General features: G+C 50.2%; 1 protein-coding gene across 2 annotated transcripts in view; it reads right to left on the bottom strand.

Moving 5' to 3' along the window:
* The window catches only part of Adcyap1r1 (ADCYAP receptor type I), a 52463-nt gene that overhangs the window by 13333 nt on the left and 13780 nt on the right, over positions 1-25350 (bottom strand). The window contains exons 4-14 of one of the 2 annotated variants that reach the window (XM_059257882.1): positions 17181-17288; positions 14450-14470; positions 13518-13559; positions 10814-10923; positions 10231-10328; positions 9674-9806; positions 8328-8481; positions 7929-7989; positions 7256-7325; positions 3371-3462; positions 562-645 (exon numbers count right to left, since the gene is read on the bottom strand). In XM_059257882.1, the coding sequence (XP_059113865.1) occupies positions 562-645; positions 3371-3462; positions 7256-7325; positions 7929-7989; positions 8328-8481; positions 9674-9806; positions 10231-10328; positions 10814-10923; positions 13518-13559; positions 14450-14470; positions 17181-17288 (973 nt within the window). The remainder of the gene's footprint in view (positions 1-561; positions 646-3370; positions 3463-7255; positions 7326-7928; positions 7990-8327; positions 8482-9673; positions 9807-10230; positions 10329-10813; positions 10924-13517; positions 13560-14449; positions 14471-17180; positions 17289-25350) is intronic. The other variant, XM_059257881.1, reaches the window with a different exon arrangement.

The following is a 25350-nucleotide window of genomic DNA, read 5'->3' as shown; positions in this document are numbered from 1 at the left end:
GGGTTATGGGCTGCAGGGACTGGAAGGCCATACCTGGATGTCAAGCCCTTGGCTGAGCATCCTGATTATGAATGGCTGCCTGCCCACACAAAGCCTGTCCTGGGAGGTAGTGGAGGAATCTCTTTGGGAATGTGGGGGGGAGTGCGCAAATAGGTTTTCCCTCCCCACCTCAGATCTAAGCGGTAGCTTCCAATGCCCCCCTCCAAGAGCAGAGCCAGTCATGGGCACTAAGAATGAAGCCAGGCCACATCATGGCTGGACTGAGCCATTCCTTACTCAGTCTCCATCTTCCAGAAAACCTTCTTCTCTTCCACCCTCCAGAGTCAGGGAGTTGTGCCTGGCAGAAACTCAGGTTTCAGGCCCAAACAAGCCAACCCTGCCAAGCCCAGGGCTGAATGCTTGCACAACCCTAACCTGAGCCCCTGCTGACCCTAATGCAGGCCCAGGCTCCCCTGCCCTCCGCAGAGCCCCACATCCGGCAGGTCCCTCAAGGTTGAGCCAAGAGCACCTCGGTTGACAGTGGACAAACCCTTAGCATCTGCACAGCTGGAACCAACCTACAGGAAAGGGGGTGAATGCTGCTCTGAGGGCACAGGCAGGGGTTCCTCTCGGGCTTTCTTGGGGACTCTCAGTCTTAAATTTGTTCTGGAAACAGAGGAAAAAACCAGAGAGCTGTTGTGGGCAGACCAGAAGGGGCTTTACAGCAAATACACCCGTCTAGGGTCCCAGGCACAGCCCTGGAATCTCCCACCACGCCCTGCCCACCCCAGATTCTCCCTCCTCCCCAGTGCAGGCACCTCCCCTTACAGCCAGCTTCTCTAAAGTCCTGGGAATGGAGTACTTTTATATGGGAGGGTGGAGGGGGACGTCCGGAGCCTACCAGGGATCTTCATTCAGGAAGCCTTTTATTTTACACACTGGCTTAGCCTTATCAAGTACAATCTGTGGATTCCCTGAGATCATGGAGGATGGCACAAGCCGGCTCTGGTGCCCACTGCCTGCACTGTGGCCACAGCCTAGCTCCTTTTCCTGTTGGAGTCACCAAAGGTTATGGAACACTAGTGTCCTCGCTGTAAAGGGGGCTTCTCGTTAGGGATAGCTTGCCCAGCTTGCTCAGCTGTGCCTGTGAGCATCAACTGCGTGCAAGCCTTTTTACATGCTCTGCAGCTCTCAGAAGCTTAGTCACAGGATCAGTGATGTCTCCTTGACCCTGGGAACACTCAGACACATAGCTGAATTCAACGGGATCAAGCTAATCCCTTGTCAGCCTTACAGATTGAGTTTTTAATCTTTGCGACTGGAGACTACCATAGCTTTGGGTTGTTTGTTTGTTTGTTTGTTCGTTTGTTTTTCTATCAAATAGCACTAGCCAAGCCTGTAAAGTGCTGTTTTTACACTAAGAAAGTAAACCAACTAGCTGCTTCTTTAAAGTTCTGGATTAGCATCCAAATATTAATATAAACCATGTGCTAATTACAAGTGGTTCTTATCTATACATTAGGAAGACCCACTGGTCTTTCCCATCAGGCCAGGGGCAGTTGTTGTTGTCTGGGGCAGAGCATTTGATATGGCAAATATGTGGTCAGGGTTCCCAGAGCATCCTTGTTTACTGAGCCTGAGCCCCTGTGTGTGTGTCTCTGCATAGGCAAAGTAAGGAGAAGCTGGAAGGATCTTCTCATTCAGCCCAAAGAAGATGGCCCAGAGGCCTCAGAAGAAGACACAGATCCTACCAGGAAGGGGAGGAGACTGAGCAAGGTTGACAGTGCTCAGGAGACAATGAGGCTAAATTAGCTTTTCCAATTACAAGAGGTGGCAGTCAGTAAGGGAGCCAGTCCGCAAGGCAAGCAAGAGAAACTGAGGCTGGGCATAGAGGCACGACTTTGGCTTCCTACATTGGACAGGAAGGTGGCAGAGGGGAGAAGGGGCTGTTTTGTGACTCTGTGAGACAAGGTTCTCTCTCCAGTGCAGGGCAAGAGGCCACAGAGCTGCTGCCCTGCGGATAGGTCACGGCTTGTATCAATAACTTCCTATTGCATCACAGATACTGACAAAGAAGGGCTGTTACAAAGTAGCAAATAAATAAATACATAAATAAACAGCTGGCAAAACATGAAAAGATAGGCAAGTAAAGGGTTGCTTAAATAAGTAAATAAAACATGGCAAAAACATGAAACAAGCATGGGGAGGACAGTAAAATGATCACAATGTTCAATGTTACGTAATTATCGCAGAGGCAGAGAATACCTCGTATATAATGAAGACCCTGTGCTAACCAGTGACACGGGGAAAGGAGTGGTCTCCATCTCCCCTGCAGGAGCCTTGAAGCAGGTCTGGAACTCAGTCTCTTTGCAGCATTCCTTTCCTCTCTAGGAGAACGGCTGGTAGAACCCTCTGTTTCACTCTCTCTACTCCCCCCTCATTCTTCTCAGAGAAGCCATCAAGGTTGTGAGCCTCAGGCTGGGTTTGTCACAAAGACCCCAGTGACGCTGCGAGAGTCCCATGGCTGCCCTCACCTATCCTGGGCCGTTACTATGCCCTTCCAATCAGCCTCACTGAGCCCGTGACCTTTCTCTTTAGCATTAGAAGTATCTTCACACCCCACACTCCATTTCTGAGCCCAAAGGGGGAGTCACCAGGAGCTCTGTCCGATTTCAGAATGGGAAGGGGCTGGGATTGAGGTGGTCATGTGTTTTTAGGGCAATCAGTGACTGCAAAACTACTTCTCGGAACTCGAATGTCTGTAAGCGTAGCAAAAGCCTTGCACTCAGTGGCAATCACAGAGCTGATGCTCCTCTGCTGAGGACAAAGGGGGCCGAGGCAGAAGGTCAGACAGACACAGAGGTGGACAGAGCTATTCTGAGGGAAGGAGGAGGAAGGAGAATCCCCATGCAGAGTGTGACCCAGGAGAAGGTCCCCCTGCTGACTGCCAGGCACTTAGCAGCTTCTGCATAGTGGATGAGGGGGTGTGGCCTGTCACAGCCATGCCTCCAATGGGCTCATCTTCCCACAGAACCAGCATCCCCAAAGGAAAGCCAACTTCTAAACAACCAAGACCCTAGCTCCCCCAGGGACTCTGGAGTTCTCCACTGATTTTCCTGCCACCACAGAGGCTCTGTCAGTCTCTTTCTCTCTCTCTCTCTCTCTCTCCCTTTTCCATGCAGTGCCCATGTCGCTGAGGAACTCTGGGTTGGCTGAAGCCTGGGAGGGCAGTTGTAGTTCACAGGCACTTTAATGAGGAAGGAATCTTGCAAACGCCCATGCTAGGTCAACCTGCCAGCAAAGTTCAAGCTTTGTCCTGCCTGTGACCCCGAGTGCAGGCCATGTGGTCGGAAACGGCTGTGGCATCCACATAGCCACATAACATACTTACAAGTAGATGCTGGACTCATTGCCTCCCATGTCTGGCGACTGCAGCTTCTGCACAAGGATGATGATGATGCCGATGAAAAGCACAAAGTTAACCTGAGGAGGGAAGGAAAGGCAAACTCGAATCTCTGTCCAGCCTGGTAGTCCCCAACAGGACCCTCTCCCAGGCCGGCAAGTTCCCTTGCAGATTTCTAAGCCTCCCACGGAGTCATTCGAATGAAGGAAAAGATACAAGAAAAAGAACTGTATGCAAAAACCTGGAAATAGAGAGCACAGGGGGTAAGCCAGAGGCGAGCACTGTCTGCAAGAGAAAGAGGAAAGAAGGCTAGGGTGTTGGAACAGCACAACTGAGGAGGTGACTGTACAGTGACCCCAAGCTCAGCAGACGGTGGGGGTGTGGGCCTGTAATCCCAGCACTTGCAAGGCCAAAGCAGGAAGATCATGCATTCCAGGGCAGCCTGGGAGATACAGCAAGCCCCTGTCTCAGAGATAGAGAGATAGAGGTGGGGTGGGGATGGGGAGAGAAAGTTCAAGTCCAGAGTCGTGGAGTACGGAGAAGCAGCCGCGGCGGCGGCATTCCTAATTAGAGGACTGCCTGGGAACAGCAATAGCAGCAGCGTGTGCCATCAGGGACAGCTGCTTTCCAAACACAGTGGGAAGCTGCGTGTGTGCTGAGAAAGGAGGAGGAAGAGCTGCAAATAAATGCAAAGGAGGCACAACAAGAAGCCGGCACGCACGGCGACATCTCTGGGCCAGAGCCAAAGTCGCCCTTAGGAAAAGAACAACACGATTCTATTTCAAAACAACAACCGCTTCTGAAAACAACCAAGCATCCAAAAGCAGGAGAGTGATCTTCTTAAAGCCGACGTATACCAGAGGGAATGCTCTGCAGGTGAAGAGTCGTGAGAAAGAGACTGGAAGCCATAGGAGCCTTGATCAGGAAGGAGCCTGCTTGTTCTCTTTGTTTCACAGATCAATTAGCACAAGAAAGCACACTCCTGCTCTGCCGTGCTTGTCTCTGCTTCTGCTGCTGTCTAATTAATGCTCGAATTAACTCAGCAAATATTGCTGAGGAGAAAGTACCATTAAATGTCTAGGGGTGAGAACGAGGACAACACCAGAGATAAACAGACGATTTCAAGTCGTGAGAGAAGGTTGACCCAAACCAGGAAACTAGAATGAGCAAGAACAACTCCCTAGGAGGTGGAGGGTCTGAGGAGAGCAATACGTTCAGAAGGGAATGTAAAAGGAGTCAAAAGTATATGCGTTACAAAGCATTAGGCCCAGATAATTTCATGAACTTGTAAAGAAAATGCAGTTTCCCTGATACATAATTGTTTCAGAGCAAATCTCTAAGATCCTACTACAAAAAAAGGTGGGGGGGGGGAGGAGAGGGGTAGCCCAGCCAATAAAATCTTACAAGCAAGAGGATAAAAGATAAAGCGTGATCCCTAGAACTCAGGTGAAGGGGAAAAAAATAAAGATAGGTGTGGCCGCATGTGCTTGTAATCTGAGGGCTGAAGAGACAGACACAGGCAGATCCTGGACTGCAGTCCAAGCCAGTGAGAAACCTTCAGAAAAAATCCAAATGGGAATTCTGAAGAATGACACTAGAGATTGATCTCTTCTGACCTCCCCCCTACACACACACACACACACACACACACACACACACACACACACACACACGAGGGAAGGGAACAGACTCCCTCCAAAAAAAAAAAAAAAAGCTGAGCGTGGTTACATAGTGAGACCCTGTTTCAAAAGGCAAAACAAAACAAAAGCCAGGCAGGAACAGAAAATAAACTCACACCGACATATAAGATACATGGAGAACAATCCTAAATCTTGAAGGACAACATTAACAAGCAGAATTTGGTGGTACTTGAGAAGAGCAAGCAGATCATGACCATAGATTTCATCCTAGGAACGCAAAGAAATGTGCTATTATTCTTTATGACGACAGATGAAAAAAAACAAACAAACAAACAACAAAAAAAAAAAACAAGCTCCATCATCCCTGTGAGACTGGCAAATAATTAGTAATAGACAAATAACCAGCATAGACATGGTGAGCACAGGAAGTGAGCACTCTTGCTCCTTGTCCATAGCCATGTGAATAGTAAATGCACACACTCTTTGTCCCAGAATCTTATTCCTCGCGATTTATCCCAAAGACATGAGCACCTGTGCTCAAAGCCAGACACAAATACATCCCTAGAACTAGAGAAAAATTGGACTAGTGTATTACACTATTCTGTCATAGGGCATGATCTCTTCAGCCCATGTGATCAAATGCAATACCCGTGCTCAGCTTCATAACAACACACAGAAGAGCCAGCCAGGAAGAAACCCTTGCCCAATTGCGTGCAAGACAATTGCCAATAACTAGAGCAAACATTGTCCTCCATAAAAACAAGGAATAAAAGGAACAGATATTGGAAAAGATGGGGGAAAGCTGTTTCCATTTACAGGTTGCATAATTTTCTATGTAGAAACCCCATGTGAAGCAAATAAAAGGGATTAAACTCAGAAGAGAATTCAAAAATGTAACAAAGCCAAGAAATCACAAAAACTGATCACTTCCCTGTATGGCCCCAATACTACAGGAAGGAAAGATCTACCAGATCTCCACCACCAGACACAACAATGAAGAAAAGATCTCTAGACTCAACCAAGGCCCATGCTGGGGATGCCTCAGAGTAAGCAAATGACAGCAAGAAAGACTGGGCAGACAGGGAATGTTGCTGTGTTCTTGGAGAAAATCAACTTTTCTTCATATCAGTACATAATTCAATGCAGACCTCCACCAGATCTTTTCTTACAACTTAACGAGGATATTCAAAAGTTTACCTGACTAACTGAATGTGTGAGAAATGTTCAACTGAACAAATGAGAAATTGATGTATACGGTGGATAAACATACAGAGTCATAGCAGCGGACACACCCTCCTGGGCTGGCACATGAGTGGCACAAAGGTGAAGGTCTCTAATCCACAGTGCATAGGTGTTTGTGATAAATAACTTTCCAGCATATAAGAATCTGTAAGGAGACTGGGAAATGTGCAGCCACCAAAAATATGAACGTAGAAAAATAGATAGCATTTTCAAAAAAACAAAAAATAAATACATTTCTTAAAGATACATTGAACATCTAAACCACAACCGTGTTGTGAAGCGATTAAGAGGAGATTGGTTGTATAGCTTAAGCTGATGGAAATCCTCCATAAATAAGAAGTGAGGCTGGGATCATAAAGATGAAGCCCGAGGATCCCAGTGCATGGAAGTCACGCTGGCCTGGGAACATGATAAAGTGGCAAAGAGAAGTCACTGCTCCTCAGCTGATCTGAAGGACAAGCTGCCAGAGGACTGAACGAGAGAAGTTCACAGGAATGTCCAAAATAAGTACATGCCACCAAAAAAGCTGTTCAGAAGTGCGTGCCTGAACCCACTAACAACCCAGAGAAACAGACGCTCCATCCCGAAGACAGTGTCACCCTCCACAGGACTCTGAACCATCAAATGACTGGTACTGCAGGTATAGGGAGTATCTGGGGAACAAAGGCACCAGAGGGAATGTGATTTGTTAAAGCATTTTTGCAAAATGGTGAAGGATCTGAAGTATTAAATGTATACCCTTTTGACCAGCAATTCCACCTCTAGAAATTCATTAGAAAGAAAAACTTACAAATCATGCTCAAAATCATGCATGAAATTATTCCTAGTAGCACCTTTCACAATAATTAAAAATGGAATAACACTAGAATAACTTAATAATGTGTACACCAGTGTTACAGCATATAATACAGCTGTGACAAAGCTTATCTTTCCCTTCCCTATATTCTCTTTGTCTGTCTCTCCCTTCCCTCTTTGTTCCAAGGATACTCACCATTATAGAGCCAACCACGGGGCCTTTGATCACCCACCACAGAGCCGTGCTGTCATTCATATCCCAGCAGCTAAAAGACAGACGGGCAAAGAGGAGAAATCATAACAGACCCTGCAGAACATCACACGACTAGCTGGGGGTCTGCACTTTTCTCCCCCTGTACCCCCTGACCAAGGCAATCTGGAAGTAGAGGTGGGCTAGCTAGAAGAATACCCCTCACCCAAGGCTTGCTTTTTTTCCCCTCTGCTCCTCTGTCATGGCAGAGACTGGAGCCCAAGAATCAGGGTCACAGTGGGATCCTTGGAAAGGACGTGTCTCCCATTCAGTTCCAGGATCATAAGGGTAACCTTGGAGTGGAGAGTAACCTCACCTCTGACATTCTTCCTCCTTCTCTCCGAAGGATACCAGATGCTCAGAGTTGCCCCAAATCAGAAGGACTCAGAAATGGACCCATTCTCTTGCTGGACTGTCACTAAAGACAAGGCTAACCACAGAGGTGAAGACTGAGGAAGAGCTTGGGACCAGGCTTTGGTTTGGGGCTTAGAGAGGACTGATCACATGGGGTGAGGACTCAGGTGCTGCCCAGGGCTGGGTTTGTTCAGAATAACATGTTGGGGAGTTCATGGGAAGCCAGGTGCCTGAAAATGTACTCTATACTCTCAGCTGTACTCACCCTGCATCATCAAAGTACAGCCTCAGCACAGCCCACACGGTCACACACACAGTAGGCGTCCCTGGAGAACAAGAAAAGGAAATCCAACTTGCCCGGGATAGTCTTAGCCTCAGCGGAGGGGGAAAATTCCTAGGGGTCCTATTGTCCCTCATCTCTAGCTTCTTCTCATACTTTCCATTTCCCCTAGCTTCAGGCCATCTGGTCTCCTAAGATGATTCCTAGGTATAGCGCTCCCTTAACAAATGGGGTCCCACCGGAAGGAAGTAAAAGACAAAATGGTTCTAAGAATTAGCAAGTAGCCCACAGCCTAGCGAGGGCTGTTACCTAATGGTTCCTAAAACTGGGACCAAAGACAACTGACTAGGAGGCTGAGCCACCCAGACCCAGCCAGTGACCTACCCCAGCCAATGATGGTGTACCAGTAGAAGTATCTCCTCTCAGGGAAGAAGGTCTCCACCAGCAATGTAAAGAGGTACAGGCCTTCAATGAACAGCCAGAAGTAGTTGGACACCACGCAGTAGTGGAAGAAAACCATGACAGCTTTGCATTCCACCTACAGGGACAGCCAGAGGAAAGCTGAGCTCTCTGCCCTGCCCCCAGGTAAATCCTGAAACCCAGCTCCACAGAGCAAGGGGAAATCCGGAGGCCTGTCAGCACTGGCACACTCAGCCTCAGGTATCCCAAGGACCTAAGATTATGGGCATTCCTGGATGGAGGAGGCAGAATACACAGCATCCTAGGACTCAGGATAACCTGCCCAGCCAGGAAAATGCTGCTGTACAAGGACCAGTGATAACAGGATAAAGCTCCAAGCTCCCCTTTCCCACCCTCTCGCCCCTTACCCAGCACTGCAGGTCAGGTAAGCAGGAAGAGAAGCAACCAGCAGTCCCCACAGGAGACTGCTTACAAATCGAGGATCTGGACACATCACAAGTAGAGACACGCACCTTGGCCCTGGGAAATCTCTTCTCAAACAGATCCTCAATACATGCCCTCCCAGTGAAGCCCCCAAGCCTAGTCTGTTCTTAGCCCATACTATCATATAGCCAGCTCTCTGCATATACCTCCTTCACACATCTGTGCTTGGGAAGGCATCTGGAAGACCCTGGACAGCTGGCACATGGATTTCCACAGGACTGGTTATATAGCAAAGGACTGGGCAAGCCCTGCCTGAGCCTCATTCTCATGTGGCCTTCCTGGGCCAGGGTCCAGGCTGAGGGCCTGTGTAGCTGGATTTTTCTTTGGGCCGCCAGCTCACAAATAACAACTCAGAGACTTATTATTAATTATGAAAGCTCGGCCTTAGCTTACGCTTGTCCCACTAGCTCTTATAATTTAAATTAACCTGCTTTTATTAATCTATGTTTTACCATATGTCTTTTTAATCTTTCTTTCATTTTGTATGGACTTCTCTCTCCATGTTTCCTTGGTATCTCCTCTGTGCCTTGATTCCTCCTCCTCTTTCTTTCTCTCCCCAGAAATCCCGCCAATACCTCCTGAATAGCTATTGGCTGTTCAGCGTTTTATTACACCAGTCACAGTAATAAACCTGTACACAGTGTACAAATACACAGGCCTGACTGTGTTTTGGCTGGGAGTGAAGTCATACACTGGCTACAGTAACCACTCCATAACTCGTGAACTTCCACATGACCCGAGACAAGGCCTTCACCTGCAGGACACCTTCCCTGTAGGGTGCTAGCAGGGCAGAGTCCCGGGGTGGCTGGGCTGCTTGGCTCACTTACAGTGGAGATGAAGCAGTGACTGCTGTCCTGCTCGGCATACAGAATCCAGTCTTTGATGAAGACGGAGATGGCCCTCAGCATGAAGGACACGAACAGGTTCATGTGGATGAAGTTGCGAGTGCAGTGCAGTTTCCTGCGTGAACCGGGATGGGGAGGCCATAAACTGCATAGCATTTCACATCCTGGTGGGGGGGCTGTTCTGGGCCTCCTCATGGCTTGTCTTAATGGGGTCCCTCTCCCAGACCACCCTCTTCTCCCATCTCGATAATCCTCTGCCTTCCCTGCCCTGGTCATCTGGTCATCTGCTGGCCACACATCTCCCCCCTACAGCCTCTCCACCCAGACCAAGGAGATTAAAGCAAGCAAGGGAGATTCCCAGAAGGGATCCTGTCCAACTGTGAGGTTCTGGAAACATGAGCTGCTCTCTCAGGCCACCTTCCCATCTGCTGTGCTGCTAGGGACAGGGCCTGCCGTCCAACCGGCATTCCAGGAACGATGGGAGGTAAGCACTTTGAACAGGATGGACAGTGGTGGTCGTAACACCACCAGGCTCTCACCGGAAGCGGCACAGGATGACCATGGCAGTGGTGAGGGTGACGAGGGACGTGCTGTAGCCAACGGTGTAGAGGGCCTTCACCGACAGGTAGTAATAATCCTGGAGCAGGGCACAGGACACGTTCCACTTGGAACCAGCCACTGCCCCCCTAGGACCCACACCCAGTGTCCCTGGGCCAGGGCCTGCCCTCCTGTGGGGCCAACCTCTCCCCACTCTCTGCCATCACTCCACTCCTGGCTGGACACCTGCTCCTCTCTGAAATGGGTCCTTACTCTAAACCTGTTCAGAATGTATTGAAGACCAGGGTCCTGGTCAGTAAGAACAGAAAGCAGCCTTAGCTGCCTGAAGAGGGGTGGAAGAGACTCCCTGCTGGGCCCAGCATTAACCCCTCAATTGCTGGGCTACACGCGGAAGGCAGTGTCCTGAAAAAGTAGCCAGGGTTGAGGGGACTTCTGGTGGGACAGAGCCCCAGCAGGGTGAATGAACATCCTACCCTCCATGCTTCAGGCTCAGTATACAGCAGGTGCTCTCGAGTGCGACCCAGAGCCCTGAGCTCCTCAGAACTAACCCACCCTGTGACTTACCTGATCCCCAGACTCGGGCTCATAGTCATCAAACCCACAAGCATCGAAGTAGTGGGGGAAGGGCTCTGACCAGCCATCCTCCGTGCAGTTCCGGCCCACGACCCCCATGTCTGCAGAGAACAGAAAACTAAGCAAGGTAGGCGAATGGCTTTAAGTGACCCTGGAAATGATTTCATACTGGGAATTCCTGAAAACCCTCATGTTCAACTGGAGGCTCAAGCTAGAAGGTACAAGGTCGAGTGATTGCTGAAGACCTTCACTAATGACAGAGGCCCAGGGTGAAGGGAGGGATGAGTGAATGAGCAACCTGATCCCTGAACCAAGAATCCAGAATGCCTGTATCTCTCCTGAAATATTCCCAAACACTCACTGGAAGAGGATCTGGAGCCTGCCCCCCCCCCCGGGGCCTGAGATCAGCACTTCTCAAAAGGTCAATGTGCAGAACCACCTAGAGACTGGTCACAAATGCTGCTTCCAAACCCACCCTCAACCTCATCCCCAACCGCAGGGACCCTAACAAGGCATCCAGTGTGTCCAAGACCTCCCTGCGTGACTGTGGGGTGAGGACTGGGCACACTTGAGCTCCGAGCTCTGGGCCTCCCAGCAGCTGGAACATCTCCCACCAATGGGCACCTGGCTTTACCGCTACTTAGCAAGCCCAGGCATACTCTCAATTACTTCCACCCTTACAGGGCTCGGTGGGCCTTTGCCATTGCTGTTTCACTGCTTTGTTTTTGCCTTTTAGAGTCTTGTAGTCTGTCTCCTGTCATCAGTGTGCATTCATTCTCTTTGGATCGACCCTAAGGCCATTGTGTGGGATGCTAGAGGGACAGAGCAGTCACGGCTGCTGAAAAAGGCATTTGCTACCTGCAAAGCAGCGTGTAGGCTATTTCTCATGTGAGTGGGTGGCTTCAGCCTTGGATGATATCATGTCATTCTGAGCCTGCGAGAGACACTAAAGTCCAGGGAAGCACAAGGCAAGTAGGCCTTTTCCTCTAGCTAGCACCAGACACTTGTCCCTAGCTGGCAGCCCAAGAGTTTACCCATCTTTTAGGAAACATTGAAAGGACCGGGATCTGGGGTGGTTTAAATCCCTAGAGACAGAACAGAGGTTTTCAAACTTCAGTTGTATGCCCCTGCTCACTTTGTGGGCTTGGTAGAGCACAGATTCCGGGGCCTCATCCTGCGGTCTCTGATACAGTCGGTCCATGGGTTTCAGAGACCAGTGACTTGTGGGTGGTAAGAGAGCACTGTGGGGAAGGAGTCTGGAGTATACACTGCTGGGAAGGATCCCATCCACTGTGATCAAGGTGGCCTCTGAGGAGCCAATGAGGAGGTGGTGGGTCAGTGCAGAGGGCAGGGGGAAAGACCCCACACTTTCCTAACCAGCATCCTGTTCTTGCTGGTAGACTTAGAAGGTGTAAGGCCAATTGCCTTCTGCCCAGAGAGTTAGACATACCCTCCCTAGGACTTGGAGGAATGGGGCCAGGAGGAGTGGCAGAGCAGGGACTCTGCCCAGAAGAACAATCTGCTCAGAATGGGAGTGTCTCCACAGCTGCTCTGACGCCTGTGACACAAGCCAAGGGAGTCCACCAGGCCACGGACTTCACTCTTAGGGATGCCACCAGACTGTCTCCTCTTCAGAAAAAAACGTGTCTCAGGCTGCTGCTGGCAACCTCCTTGCAAAGGCTCCTGAACAGGTGAGAAAATCTGACTGCCTCCCCGCGTCTCCCTTGGGAGCCGGATGGCCACGCCACCGCCCTCTCTGGGCTTTGGTTAACTCTGCCTTGCCTATCTCACAGAGGTAGGAAGAGGAAAGGGACAAAGGGTGCACAGGGATGTGAAAATCAATTTAAAAAAAAAAAAAGCTTCCTAGAGGGAAAAGCCATTTCCTGTCTTTTATTTTCCCTCTTTATTTTAATAACACGATGTAGGCTCAGAAAAACATAAACCTTTTTCTTCTCAAAATTGTTCTGTGAATATTGTTCTGATAGAAATCTCTGGAAGATGGAGTGCTCTCCAGATTTTCAAAACCTCACAGTGACAGCATCTCTTTCACTGGGTTGTTTTGCTCGGGCAACACCGTAGGAGCGTAGCACGCTCCCCGATAGGGCCCCACCTTATCACCTGGAGACTGGCTGGCCATGCATCTGGCCCTGCTTCAGCTGGTTACATCAGAGACTGGGGTGACACCCCAGAATCTGCACCTCATCAAGTCTGCAGAGGGCCGGAAGGGGACAGGTAGGCTGCATCTCACTCGGCCACCATACATCTCTCTGGCACACAGCCTCTTGCAGCTCCAGTCTCACAAGGGTTGCGGCTGCGTGGCTGTGATGCTGAGTGGCACATGGCTTGACCCCATCCAGGTGACTGGAGTGCAAAGCTGAAGTCTGAGAACCTCTCTGAGAGGTTCAAAGCCACCAAAGACCTTGTAATCCAGAGGCTCCACACTCACAATACACCAAGGGGCTTCAAGACACCCATAGCTCCCCCACGGCACATGATTATCTGCATGATGGATGTACCATTTTCTCTCTGGGGACCTAAGTGGTATCTTCCAAGGAGACAACACACAGCTTTCTCAGAGAAGCCACATGCTCAAGACCACACAGAGGATAAAGTCTAGCTACAAAGCAGGTCAGGGCTCCCACAGCAGCTGCCCTCCACCCTCACCAGCCCAAAGTGCCTCCAGCTCCTCCCTCACCTGTGATTTCCAAGGAATTACTATCGGCAAAACCAGAGTCCCCTGCAAAAACACAAACACGGGTCAGAATACTGCATTTATCAACTGGCCCCATTACCCAAGGCTGAGGGTGGTCAGTCTGCAGCGAGTGGGGTTGGGATCTAGAGGCTGTCTCTCACTCAGCAGATGCACATCCCTGTGGTACACGGCCTCTGGCAACACCCATCTCACAAGGGTGGCGGCTGCGTGGCTAGGAAGCTCAGAGTGGTCCATGGCTTGGTCCCCACCAGAGAGCTTGGGGTTTCTTTCTTGAAGTTCATCTCCCACTGCTGTTCCAAGTCTGTTTCTCACCAAAGGGACCTCCCCAAACCCAAAAAGTTTATCTGCAGTTTTCTCCCAGCTGCATAACCTTTATACTCATATTTGTGTGAAGACGACCTAGAAGTTAACCCCATTTCCTCTCAACTTTTCAAAATCCATTTCTAAGCTGAAGTACCACCTCCTTCAGGAAGGTTTGCCCTGACCTCTTCCCTGTCCCCCTGCATAATCTGCCTCTAATTATCTTCTGTTCTCTTGCTTATTAGGTACATTCCCACCTCTCTGCTGCTGGAATGACAGTATCTACATGAACTCACAAACAGGACCAGGCCACATGTAGGAAGATGCATGAACCACGCACACAGATGGGCTTGGTTTCCAACCCCTCCATTGGTGACTCAAACTCCTGACCCAGCTTGGAAAGGCCTTGAAGCCAACCATTGTGCCTTCCATCTCTCCTAGCCTCCAGGATGGCCAAATTGTGGGGAGGAGGAAAGAAACTGGTCCCTGATGGTCCTGTCGTGCATGCTACCCCACCTGACCATCATTCCAGCACCCAGGGGCATTGAATCTGCTAAGGTTGGGCTCCCGCTAGGCAGATGGAACTCTGTCTGTCCTCCCAAGGGTCGTCTTACCTATGGTTTCTGTCATCCAGACTGGGGAGAGAGAGAGAGAGAGAGAGAGAGAGAGAGAGAGAGAGAGAGAGAGAGAGAGAGAACATGAATATGAATACAAATGCAGTGGTGAACCAGGCTGAAGGAAGGTCTGTCCCCACAGGTCATTCTCTCCCCACCCCACCCCCAACCCTGAGAGAGCCCTGCTAGGGACCTGAAGGCCTGAGGATCCATCCCCACGCTAGGACCTAGCAAGCTCTGGAAGCTCTAACTCCACCTCCAGGTCAGTTCCCGAGGAGGAAGGGGAGGCATTGGCCAGGGCTCCTCCCACAAAGCTCCTCCCACAAAGCCAGCACTTCTGGAAGGCCTATCCAACACTATTGTCACTGAGCTTCCAGGAATGAGAAAGCAGAGAGAGACTGCAATTCACTCCCTTCTGTGGGGAGGGCAGGTCTCACTACCAGGCTTGTGAACAGAGGTGCTAAAGGCCCTGCTTTAATGAACCATTAAGAGCCAGGTGTAAATAACATTCCCTGCTCCCTGAGGCGGGTGCAGCTGAGGGAAATCATTTTACCCTCCTTCCTGTCACCTCTTGTGGCTGCTACTGTAGGAAAAAAAAAAAAAGGTTTTGTGGCTGGAATTTTGCCTAGGGAGGATGTTCCAAAAAGCTTCAAATAACTAACTGAAATAAAGCAATGGGCACATGGAGGAAGCGATTAAGCTGGCTTCCATGGGAATAAATCTTAGGAGTCAGGCCCTATCCCTGACGGCCTCCATCTTCCCTCTACTCACTCTGCCTCTCTGCCTAGAGCCTCCCCCAGAATTTACCCTCTGGCCTGCTCTGGGGCACAGCCAGTCTCCAAACCCTCAGAATGGGAACATTCAGAAACCAGCTTTTTCTTGGTTAGCAGGAGGTGCAAAGACGTGGGATAAAGAGAGGAGGGATATATAGATAAACCCCACCTTCTCTGTGCTCTGGATGAAGACTCAGAACCCCAGTGAATACCACTCTTTGTCCCCCACCTCCTGCAAGCCAGGGTGAAGGCAAGTTATTGGCTGTGTGCGCCCAGCCCCCCCAGACAGGGCCTGACATCCCATCCATGAAGTCAGGCACACTGGGGTCCTGTCTTTGGGCAGAGTATTTCCTTGCTCCCTGATTCACATTTCTGTATCCAATATCATAGTGACCATTCCATAGGATCCCAGTTTGGCCCCAGGAATTGTACACATCATTTTGGGGGCACCAGAGACCATGAACAGACATGGTATGTGAGCTCCACAGACCCCCTCCACCCAGCTTTGGTTTCCTGGCACAGGTTATGTGCTGGCTTGTCTTATGTTAACTGAATATGCAAACTAGAGGTTTCTGTTAGCAGGAGCCTCAATTAAGAAGATGCCTCCGCTGGGTGGTGGTGGCGCACGCCTTTAATCCCAGCAGAGGCAGAGGCAGGTGGATCTCTGTGAGTTCAAGGCCAGCCTGATCTCCAAAGCGAGTTCCAGGAAAGGCACAAAGCTACACAGAGAAACCCTGTCTTGAAAAAAAAAAAAGAAAGAAAGAAAGAAAAAAAAGAAAAAAAAGAAGATGCCTCCATAAGATCCAGCTATAAGGCATTTTCTTAATTAGTGATTGATGGAGGAGGACCAGCCCATTGTGGGTGGTGCCATCCTTAGGCTGATGGTCCTGGATTCTGTGAGAAAGCAGGCTGAACAAGTCATAGGAAGCAAGCCAGTAAGCAGCGCCTCCTCTATAGCCTCTGCATTAGCTCCTGCTCCAGGTTTCTGCCCTGCCTGAATTCTTGTCCTGACTTCTTTTGGTGATGAAACAGCAATATGGAAGTATAAGCCAAATAAACTCTTTCCTCCCCAACTTGCTTATTGGTCACGGTGTTTCACTGCAGCAATAGAAACCCTAACTATGACAGGCCATCATACACACATCTCTGAAGCCAATGTCCACATGTCCTAGACTACTTTCTTTGGTGTCCTGGTCAGCTGGGGTTAGAGGAGCAGGACTCCAGCTCCTCTTCCCCGAATCCTCACAGTCATCTGAAGGCAGTAAGGCTCAGGGGCATATTTTGCTTAGCAAATGTGTATGCTGGTGGGTGGGCTGGCAGACTGACTGGCAGCCTGGAGGATTGGGTACCTGCCCACTTCAAGACGTTGAAGAATGTGGGCACAGGTATCTGTCAGCAATCTTTACACTCCCATTCTGCCTGTGGGTATTTGGTCATACAACTGCATGCACATATTCCTCCAGGCCTCTTGAGACGTCTCCATGGTTATGTCATCATCGTGGTGACTGTGATGATGTCAGCTAACTTTACTACTGACTATGCAAAATGCACTGGGTGCTGTGCTACATAGCATCTCTATAAGTGACCTCACTTTATCCCTACAGACCACTTGGAAAACAGCCGCTGTGTCACATTACCATCTGCTAGACCAGAAACTTGAGGGATGATCTACCTTACAGAAGGTCCCTAATGGGGTAAGCAGTAGAGAGCTGCCGTAGCCCAGATTGCTCTCACCTACCAGGACATTCACCTGACAATGCACACCTGGCCCTAGTGCTACGTTGGAGAAGTGTTTCCATGCCCTGTACTGGCATGAAGGGCGCCATCCCATCCTGTCTGCCATCTGCCATCTGCCCATCAGGCAGCTGAGTTCTTGAAGCTGAGCTCCAGGCAGGGGTATGGCTGTGTGGATTGCAGGCTACATCAACACAGCTGGAGAGATTCTGAGCTCTACTTACCTTGGTCTGGGTTGAAGATCCGGAAGACCTCAGGGCAGCTCACAAGGACCAGCTCACCTACTTGAGCAGGCTTCCAACATGTGATATTGTCCCACATGCCAGGGCAACCTGGAGGAGAGAGCCACCGTGAGAGAGTGTGCCTAGCCATATTCATACCACATGCACACAAAGTGTACACATACCACAACCAGACACAAACACACCATACACATCCCACACATGCAGGTACACACGGGCACAACACATACTATAGATGTGTACTCACATACGCCCCTCTGTAACAGCTGGTTTTCAATATCAATTTGACTTGCTTTAGAATCACCTAAGAGATGGTGAGGCATTCCTCTGGTAATGGTGAGGGCATCTCCAGAGAGGACTGACTAAGGAGGAAAGATCCACCCTGAATGTGGTAGAATATGGGTGGGCTCGTATTCTGGGTAAAATTAAGTGAGGAAGGAGAAAGCTAGTGGGGTGCTAGCATTCCCCATTTCTTTGCTTGTGAGGCACCATAACATGAGCTGAGCTACTCTACTGTGCCTTCCCAAACACAAACAGAACTCCTGAAACTGTGAGCTAAAATAAATCTTTCTTCTCTTAAGTTATTTCTATTAGGTATTGCAATCAGCTGATAATAATGGCAAATAGCAACCACATGCCACACACAAGTACACACACACACACACACACACACACACACACACACACACACACTTTGCATGAACTGCTCAGAGGTTGGCCCTTGCAGGAGGCAAACAGTTTACAAGGAGAGAAGGTAAGTCTTCCTATGTGGGGACGGCTTGCTCCTGCACCTGGAAAAGCACTCCAGGAGTGGTTCAGAAAACCATTGTAGGAACTCCAGAGCAGGAGGCTCCGTGGAAGGCACTCTTCTCCATGCCACAGTACACCTGCAGCCTGCCAGACACCTGCATTCCCCTGGCCTCACCACCCTTGTGGGATCTGGCCTCATATTCACCTCCCCAGTGAGGCTCACTTCTCCACGGGAGTGGGGTTGAGGCTAGATCAGCTGGCCCGAGGCTAGACCCCAGAGCCCACCTCCTTCCCAGCATAGGCCTGGATCAAAGCTGGCACCTGAAGTGAGGTCACCGCTTCCCCAGCTGAGGGGATAGAAGGTATCCAGACAGAACTATGGAAAGACTTGGAACAGAAAGAGGTGATGGAGGGAGAGTCCTTGAGGAGGCCAAGGTCAGAGCCTTGCTATGGGAACTGGTGGCAGAGGGGAAGGGACCGGAACACAGAGAGACTTGGGAATCACTAAGTCTTCCTGGGGTGAGCAGTGAGGAAGAAGAGTATGTCCGGCTCAACTAGCCCTGATTGGGAGGTTTGGTGGCTCACGGGATGCCCCTGTCCTTCTGTGCATTCTCTCCCCTTGTGGCCACCGTCTCTCTCCACCTCTCCTCTGCACTGCAGCAGCACTCACCAAGGTCAGCGACAACCTCTCGGCTGCTGCCAAGTCCAAGGAACAATTTCAACTCCAGCCAGGCTGCACTCTGCCCACCCGACTGGCGGCAGATTCTGGAAGGCACCCTGTCTTGGGCCACCTGCCCACTCACCTTGGATGAGCTCACTCTGCTCAGGGACTTAACAGAATTACATGTAGCCACTCTCTGGGCGGACCCCAAGGTTCGTTCGTGACCTGCTGTATGTCCCCACTTTGAGGGGCCAAAGACAAGTCAAATGCACGAGTTCTGGGCTCCACCCAGACCCTCCTGCTAACCCTGCGTCTGTTTAGGCCCAGCTAGATACCTGAGCGCCATTTACTCCATCTCCATCATGGGCATCATCAGGTCCTGCTTGGTTCCCTCCAGACATCAATGAAACCTATCAGTTTTCACTGGGATCACAGCCTCCTCCTAGATCTCCCTCGTTTAGGACCAAAATCTTTGCGAATTGTGTGGCTTGGTGACTCCCCACATCAACAATTAAAATCTGTGTTCTTCTCACCCTGATTCATAAGCATGACAGCCGTTGTCCTTGCCCTGCCTACCTGTCCCTATCTGGCCTGCCAGGCATACTTCCTCCTGAGCATAGGAGTGGTGAGACATGTCTTTTTGGTTGTGAGCCTAGCCTTTAATGGCTGAGCCATCTCTCCAGCCCATGAGTCATGTCTCCCAAGGAAAGGATGTGAAGAAGAGCAAGGAGGAGGGAGCCCCAGGATACCACACTTGGGGTTAGCAAAGGAAGCACATGTAGTGACGTAGTGGAGAGTGTATGACAAAGGGGCAGAGGGTGGGGGAGGTGCCGAAGCAGGTCAGGCAGCATCAGACAGCTTCGGGAGAGGAGCCTGACCTACAGAGGGTCTACAGATGGGGGAACTTCAGTGTTCCATAAGGAAGTGAGTGACTGCTCACATCCTACCTCCCAGGACTGCTGGGGGGGACTAACGAGCTCCTACACAGAAAGTCCTATGATCAGCACCTCGATGACGCCATGCTTGTTGGTTGTCACTGGGCTTAGTTTCGTTATTTCAACTAGATGCTCCTGGAAATCACTCCTTGGAAGGGCAGCCCTGCTGGGGAGATAGAAGCTCAATGGCCAGCTGCTGACAGGCTCGGAGGAAACCTGAGCAGGTGGAGGGGTGGCCTGGGCAGGCTTCATGACAGCATGGTTCCTCTGTCGCAGTCATGACTTCTGGCAACCCAAGACATTCTCAGCTTCTAGGTCTCTCAGAATTCAGACCTTGCTGCTTTGGTATTCACATGAGTGACTATCTGGCCTGTGGCATCCTGCTCATGGAATGACACCCTCTAGGAGCTAGGAAAATTGTTAAAGTTCTCTATGCAGAGTTCAAGTGTACAGAGACTCAGAGGATCAGATGAGAAAAACCACCTCTATCTCAACATGCTGCTATCAAGGATTCCCGTCCACCCAGGGTATCTCGCCAATACACAGTTGGCTGTGACATCATGTCCTTGAAAGAGACCCAACAGCACATCTTTGGCTGCCATGGCCCATGCTAACTGTGAAATGCCCACGGAGCATGACCATGTCTGGCCCATACCCCAGATGCCCTGGCCAGCAGATGTTTCCATAATTGGAACATTAGGCCCTGGCACAACCAGCTGCTGTTCCAGCTGACAACGCTGAGGTCAGGGGGCCACACAGAGGGCACAGATGTGAGGGATGAGTGGCAAGGAGTGGCAGCAGCCAGGATCTAAAGCCGGGGATCCCAGGTGGAGGCCGGGTAAGTAATACGTGGTCTTGGTGAGAGTTTTCTCAGTGACGTCCCTGTGCCAGATGTGCATGAAGTTCACAAGAGGACAAAGCTGTAGGGAGGGCAGGGCCTCCCTTCCGAATCTGCCTAGAAGAACCCAGATTTATGGTGTGGTCTCCTCTGCTGTGATTCATCGACGAGTGTCAGAGCAAGGGCCCGGTGTCTCTCGGCACCCCCAGCTGTGAGTGGCCAAGCTGGAATCTGGAACAGAGAGTTCACAGGACTGTCTGCTGCCTCAGGGACGGCAAACGCCACTGGGACTACTTTCCGGTGTGTCTGCCAAGTGCCTTGCCCAGGATTCCCAAGGATCTACCTGTCACAAGCCTGGAAACTCTCCCAGTCCTTCGTTATGCCCCCAATTTTGTCTTCTTATGAGGCCAGGACATCAAGAAAGCCCGGAAGAAGATCTCCAGGACCCCAGGACCTATAAAGACCACCCCCCACCTATGAAGACTGACATCCTTCAGACAGGACAGGAGGTGGGCTCACAAGAGGGCCCTGGGTTTTCTGGTCGAGGACAGAAACTTATGTCCCCACCACAGACACAGAACGTGTGTAGTTTCCACAGCTCAGCAGTTCACGTTGCTGGCGACTGAAGCCTTTGCTCCTGCCCCCTCCTCTCCTTTCATCCTTTCTTCTCTCCTCTTTCTGCTTTTCCTTCTCATTTGCTCATTCATTCGAAAGGGATTCAGTGAAGACACAAAGAGTTCAGCAGTGCAGATGAAGCCAAAGCAGCCAGTCTGGACCTCACGGAGTTTACAGTGATCTGGAATGCTATGCTGAGTGAGTGATAGGCTAGTTTCCTATTGGGGCTGGAGGTTTATATAAGGAAATTCAGCATCATTGGGCAGCACAAGTTACTATCATACCATCCTGGAGGAAAGAGGCCTGAAATGAGTCTCATCTGGCTAGAATTGGGCATCAGTAAGACTGCTAGAGGCTTGGGGAAATGAACCTTCCAATGACCCCGAATTCAAGTGGTCACCAGTGCTCTTTGGCTTATGGCCCTTCCCCCCAGCTTCAAAACTAGGAGCTTGGCATCCTAAGGCTCCTCAACTCTCCCATCTCCTCTCACTTCTAAGGACTCTCACGATCACTCTGTGTCCATCCAAGCCATCTAAGGCATTCTCGCTATCTCCAGATCGTCTGCAAAGTCCCCCATCAGGGAGGGTCACGTATTTGCAGGTTTAGGGGGCTGCGAGGTAAGGATCTCTCTCTAGATGGTAGCAGGGCATCTTTCTCTGCCCGCCATGGAAGACTTTTAAGATAGTGTCCAGGTGATCCAATTTAGTGGATCAGAGAGAACACAAGGGCAAAAATGGGACAGAAAGTCACGCCGGATATGGAGGTAGCCCAGGGATCATGAAAGGGGTTGCTTCAGGGTAATGGCAGCAAAGATGGGTAGAACTGTGTAGGACGGTTTAGAGACAGGAACAACAGGGCACGGGGAAGGACAGGGCTGAAGTGTGGAATGGATGGCTAGTGCTCACCCATGTCATGTGACTCCTACCCTGAACTCTAAGTCCTTAGGAAGGAAGTAGAAGAGGCGAACTAGTCTCCAAAGCTACCCTGGGGCCTTTACTACTTTTCTCTCTCTTCCTTCTCAGCAACACCCTTGAGACCACATACTGTTGAGGAATGTTTGTTTAACTAGTCAAAGATGTGTTACATTTGTTGACGCTGCATTTGTTTAATGTTGTAAAGATGTGTTGCTTTGCCTGTCTAAGGCACCTGATTGGTCTAATAAAAAGTTTGAATGGCCAATAGCCAGGCAGTAGCGGGATAAGCAGGGCTGGCAGGCACAGGGAATAAAGAGGAGGATGAATCGAGGTTGAGAGAGAGAGAGAGAGAGAGAGAGAGAGAGAGAGAGAGAGAGAGAGAGAGAGAAGAGAACAAGAGAGAAAGAGAGGGAGACACCCAGGACCAGACAGACAGACACAGAGTAGGACATACAGAATGAAAGAAAGGTAAAAAGCTCTGAGACAAAGGATAGATGAAGAGAAACAGGTTAATTTAAGTTACAAGAGTTAGTGGGACAAGCATAAGATAAGGCTGAGCATTTATCACTAATAATAAGTCTCTGTGTCATGATTTGGGAGCTAGTCGGTGGCCCAAAAGAAAGCCTATTATAACATACAAAGGGTGTCAGTGTTCCAACAAGGAAGGAGCCTGGGTCTCTTAATGACTAGGCAAAGCTAAATTCTGTCTTCCCACTATAGCTAACTATATTGACTGATGACCTGTATTAAGTTAAAAAAAAAAGTCATTGTTCTAATCTCTGGACTTTAAGGCTGGCTTGCAACTGCCGCATAGTCTGTGTGATATGACTCACACACAAGAGAGGTAAGGAAGTATCACTGATATCAGCCTGGTTCTGACTTGAGCATCTCTACGGATGGATGAAGATATAAATGAGTGGGAAGGTGGATAGATGGATGGATGAGTGGATGTTTGAATGTACAGGTAGGTAGATGGATAGGTGGGCAATGGGTGGGTAGGCAGTAGGTAGAAGGGCAGATGGATGGATAGACTGTCACAACTAAGGACTAGTTAGGAGCCAAATGATGAGAGAATTAGACAAGTTGAAAAGCATGTTTGGTCTCACGTATGCTGGAGTTGAGATCACGGTAAGAGCCAAAATTAAACCAGATGAGAAGAGGTAAGGTGGCCAGGGTAGCTAGATGAACATCCCGTGAGAAAGTGAGTTCACAGAAGAACACCCGAGAATGCCAAGGTTCAGAAGAGGAGCTGGCAAAGAAGGCTGCCGAGAAAAAGCAGGACAGGACAGCGAGACAGCAGCCAGGAACGTGTGCTTCAGAGAGAAGATGCTCAAGTTCCCACCTTTGGAGCAGGCCTCGATCCCTTCAGAGCTTGCTTCCCTTGATGGCTGCCCCACCAAATCTCGCCACCCCCGTGACCTCTCCTCTACTCCCCAGGTCTGCACCAGCCCCACCTTTAGCCCTCCCAGCTCAACCCACACAAGCCCTACTGAGGACTGAGGGCACCATGAGCCAGGAAGTGCTGCACACTTTGAGGGGTGCGCCCACCTTCCCTCCGACACAACATGACACTCCATACCAAGCAAGCAGCGGCAGTGACTCCTGTGACCGCGGGGGAGACAGAACCTACTTAGGCGTGGAGCTGAGAGAGAGAGTGCATGAGCCATTAGTCTTTGAAGGGAACAGAATGAGGAGCTAATCAGGGGTTGTCATGGTGATGATTCTGTCCAGTTCCACATAGAGTTCAAAACTCGTGAGCCCAGGGACACCAGAGTGACAGACAAAGCCACGGTCCTCCCTTCCTTTGAAGATCCACCCAGGGATGTTCAGGTATTCTTAAAGAAGGTCCTCCATCTGAGCACACAATTCGAGAGTGGAAAAACAATTCAATTTCCTGACAGCCAAGGTTTCTTGTTTTATCAGATGAGGACCCCTCCCCCTCCCGTGACGTGAGTGCTAAAGGAAAGGGGCAGAGCTGAAGGCAGCGAATCTCCAAATGTGACCCCAAGCCAGCAACACACCTGGCAGCAGACCTCCCAGAATGCAGACGCTCAGGCCCCACCCAGACCTAGGCAGGAGATACCCTGAGACCACCCAACAACCTGTGCTCAACAAACCCTCAGGAGAGTCTGATACATGCTTGAGTTCCATAGGAGGAGCTCCTGGAGAAGATGAGTCTGAGCACGCTCTCAATCAGGTTCCTATGAACCCTACATCGGGTAAGTTCCTTGGAGCAAGGGTTTCTATAGACACTCACTTCCTCATGTTTGGGCCTAGTCAGTGTTAGAGCAGCTGGAAGGCCAATAGGGTCAGGGGTGGGGGTGGTCTAGGCACCTGAGCTCCACCTAGGATAAGTCCAGAAAGGCAGCATGAAGACCTCTCCCCTGACTTGCCACGGTGCTGCAGACCTTGCCCGTCTCTTTCAGCATGTGGCATTCACTGAAGGCCAGCTAGGGCAGCTCTTCCTGGACACAGGCAGGTTCCCGTGCTCACAGCTCAAAGCCTCACAAAAGAGGGGGTGCTGCTGGCCACAACCTAGGCAAACAAACCCTGATCCAGGTAGAAGGATCACAGGATGGAGCTACAGGGCCTGTCATGCACAGACAAGGCCCAGTTCCCGTGCACAGCAGCCCCCCTCCCAGGTCCAGTCCTCCTCCAAGGGCACTGCTACAGTGCAGCAGAAAGGGAAGTCCCCAGTCAGGAGCTCTGGGCACCCACCCAGAGCTGGCTGAGACTCTCCATGTGACTTGCCAGGGACAGCACCTCTGGCTCTAGCCGCATCATATGTCACATGGCAGAGCCAGTCTCAGAGTTGGCTCAAGTCCCATGCAGGATCCAGGGATCTGGAAACAAAACAGTGAAATATACCTCCATCCCCTGGTCCTCTTCCCAAGAAACCCCTTCAACACGTGCTCAAAATGATGGGGTGGTACTTCCGGCCCTGAAAATCAGGACAAGGAGGGAATATAGGTACCTCCCCAAGACAGTAATCCCCAACCACAGTGCCACACATGGCCCTCGCCTCCAACAAACCAGGCTTTCATTCCGACAGACCCAACTTACTAGGTATGCCATGGCTATCTTCTAACATTATACTAGAGCTGAGAAGTCCCTGCCACTAGTGATGCCGTCACCATGTTAAAGTCACTCGTGTGTGGTGACGCTGGTGGGAACATCCGCCTCATTGCCAGTCATGTGAAACAGCACAGCACACACAATTACGTATGATGCAGACTAACTGACTAAATCCTTGGCTCCATGAATCTATTAAACTATACTTGTATCATTATTTCACAGTGTACTTAACTTTTCGATTTTACTGTAAAGCATTGTGCCATGTTACATATTCTCATACATCTCCTGTTTACAGTCTCCTGACTGCACAAAGGAGCCATGAGCAGTGGCTGACCAGACCACCAAGGTCTGCAATCCTGCCCTG

Source organism: Peromyscus eremicus, chromosome 3 (genome assembly GCF_949786415.1).
Source record: "Peromyscus eremicus chromosome 3, PerEre_H2_v1, whole genome shotgun sequence".
Classification (NCBI taxonomy): Eukaryota; Metazoa; Chordata; class Mammalia; order Rodentia; family Cricetidae; genus Peromyscus; species Peromyscus eremicus.
This window is presented reverse-complemented; position numbering and strand designations above follow the sequence as displayed.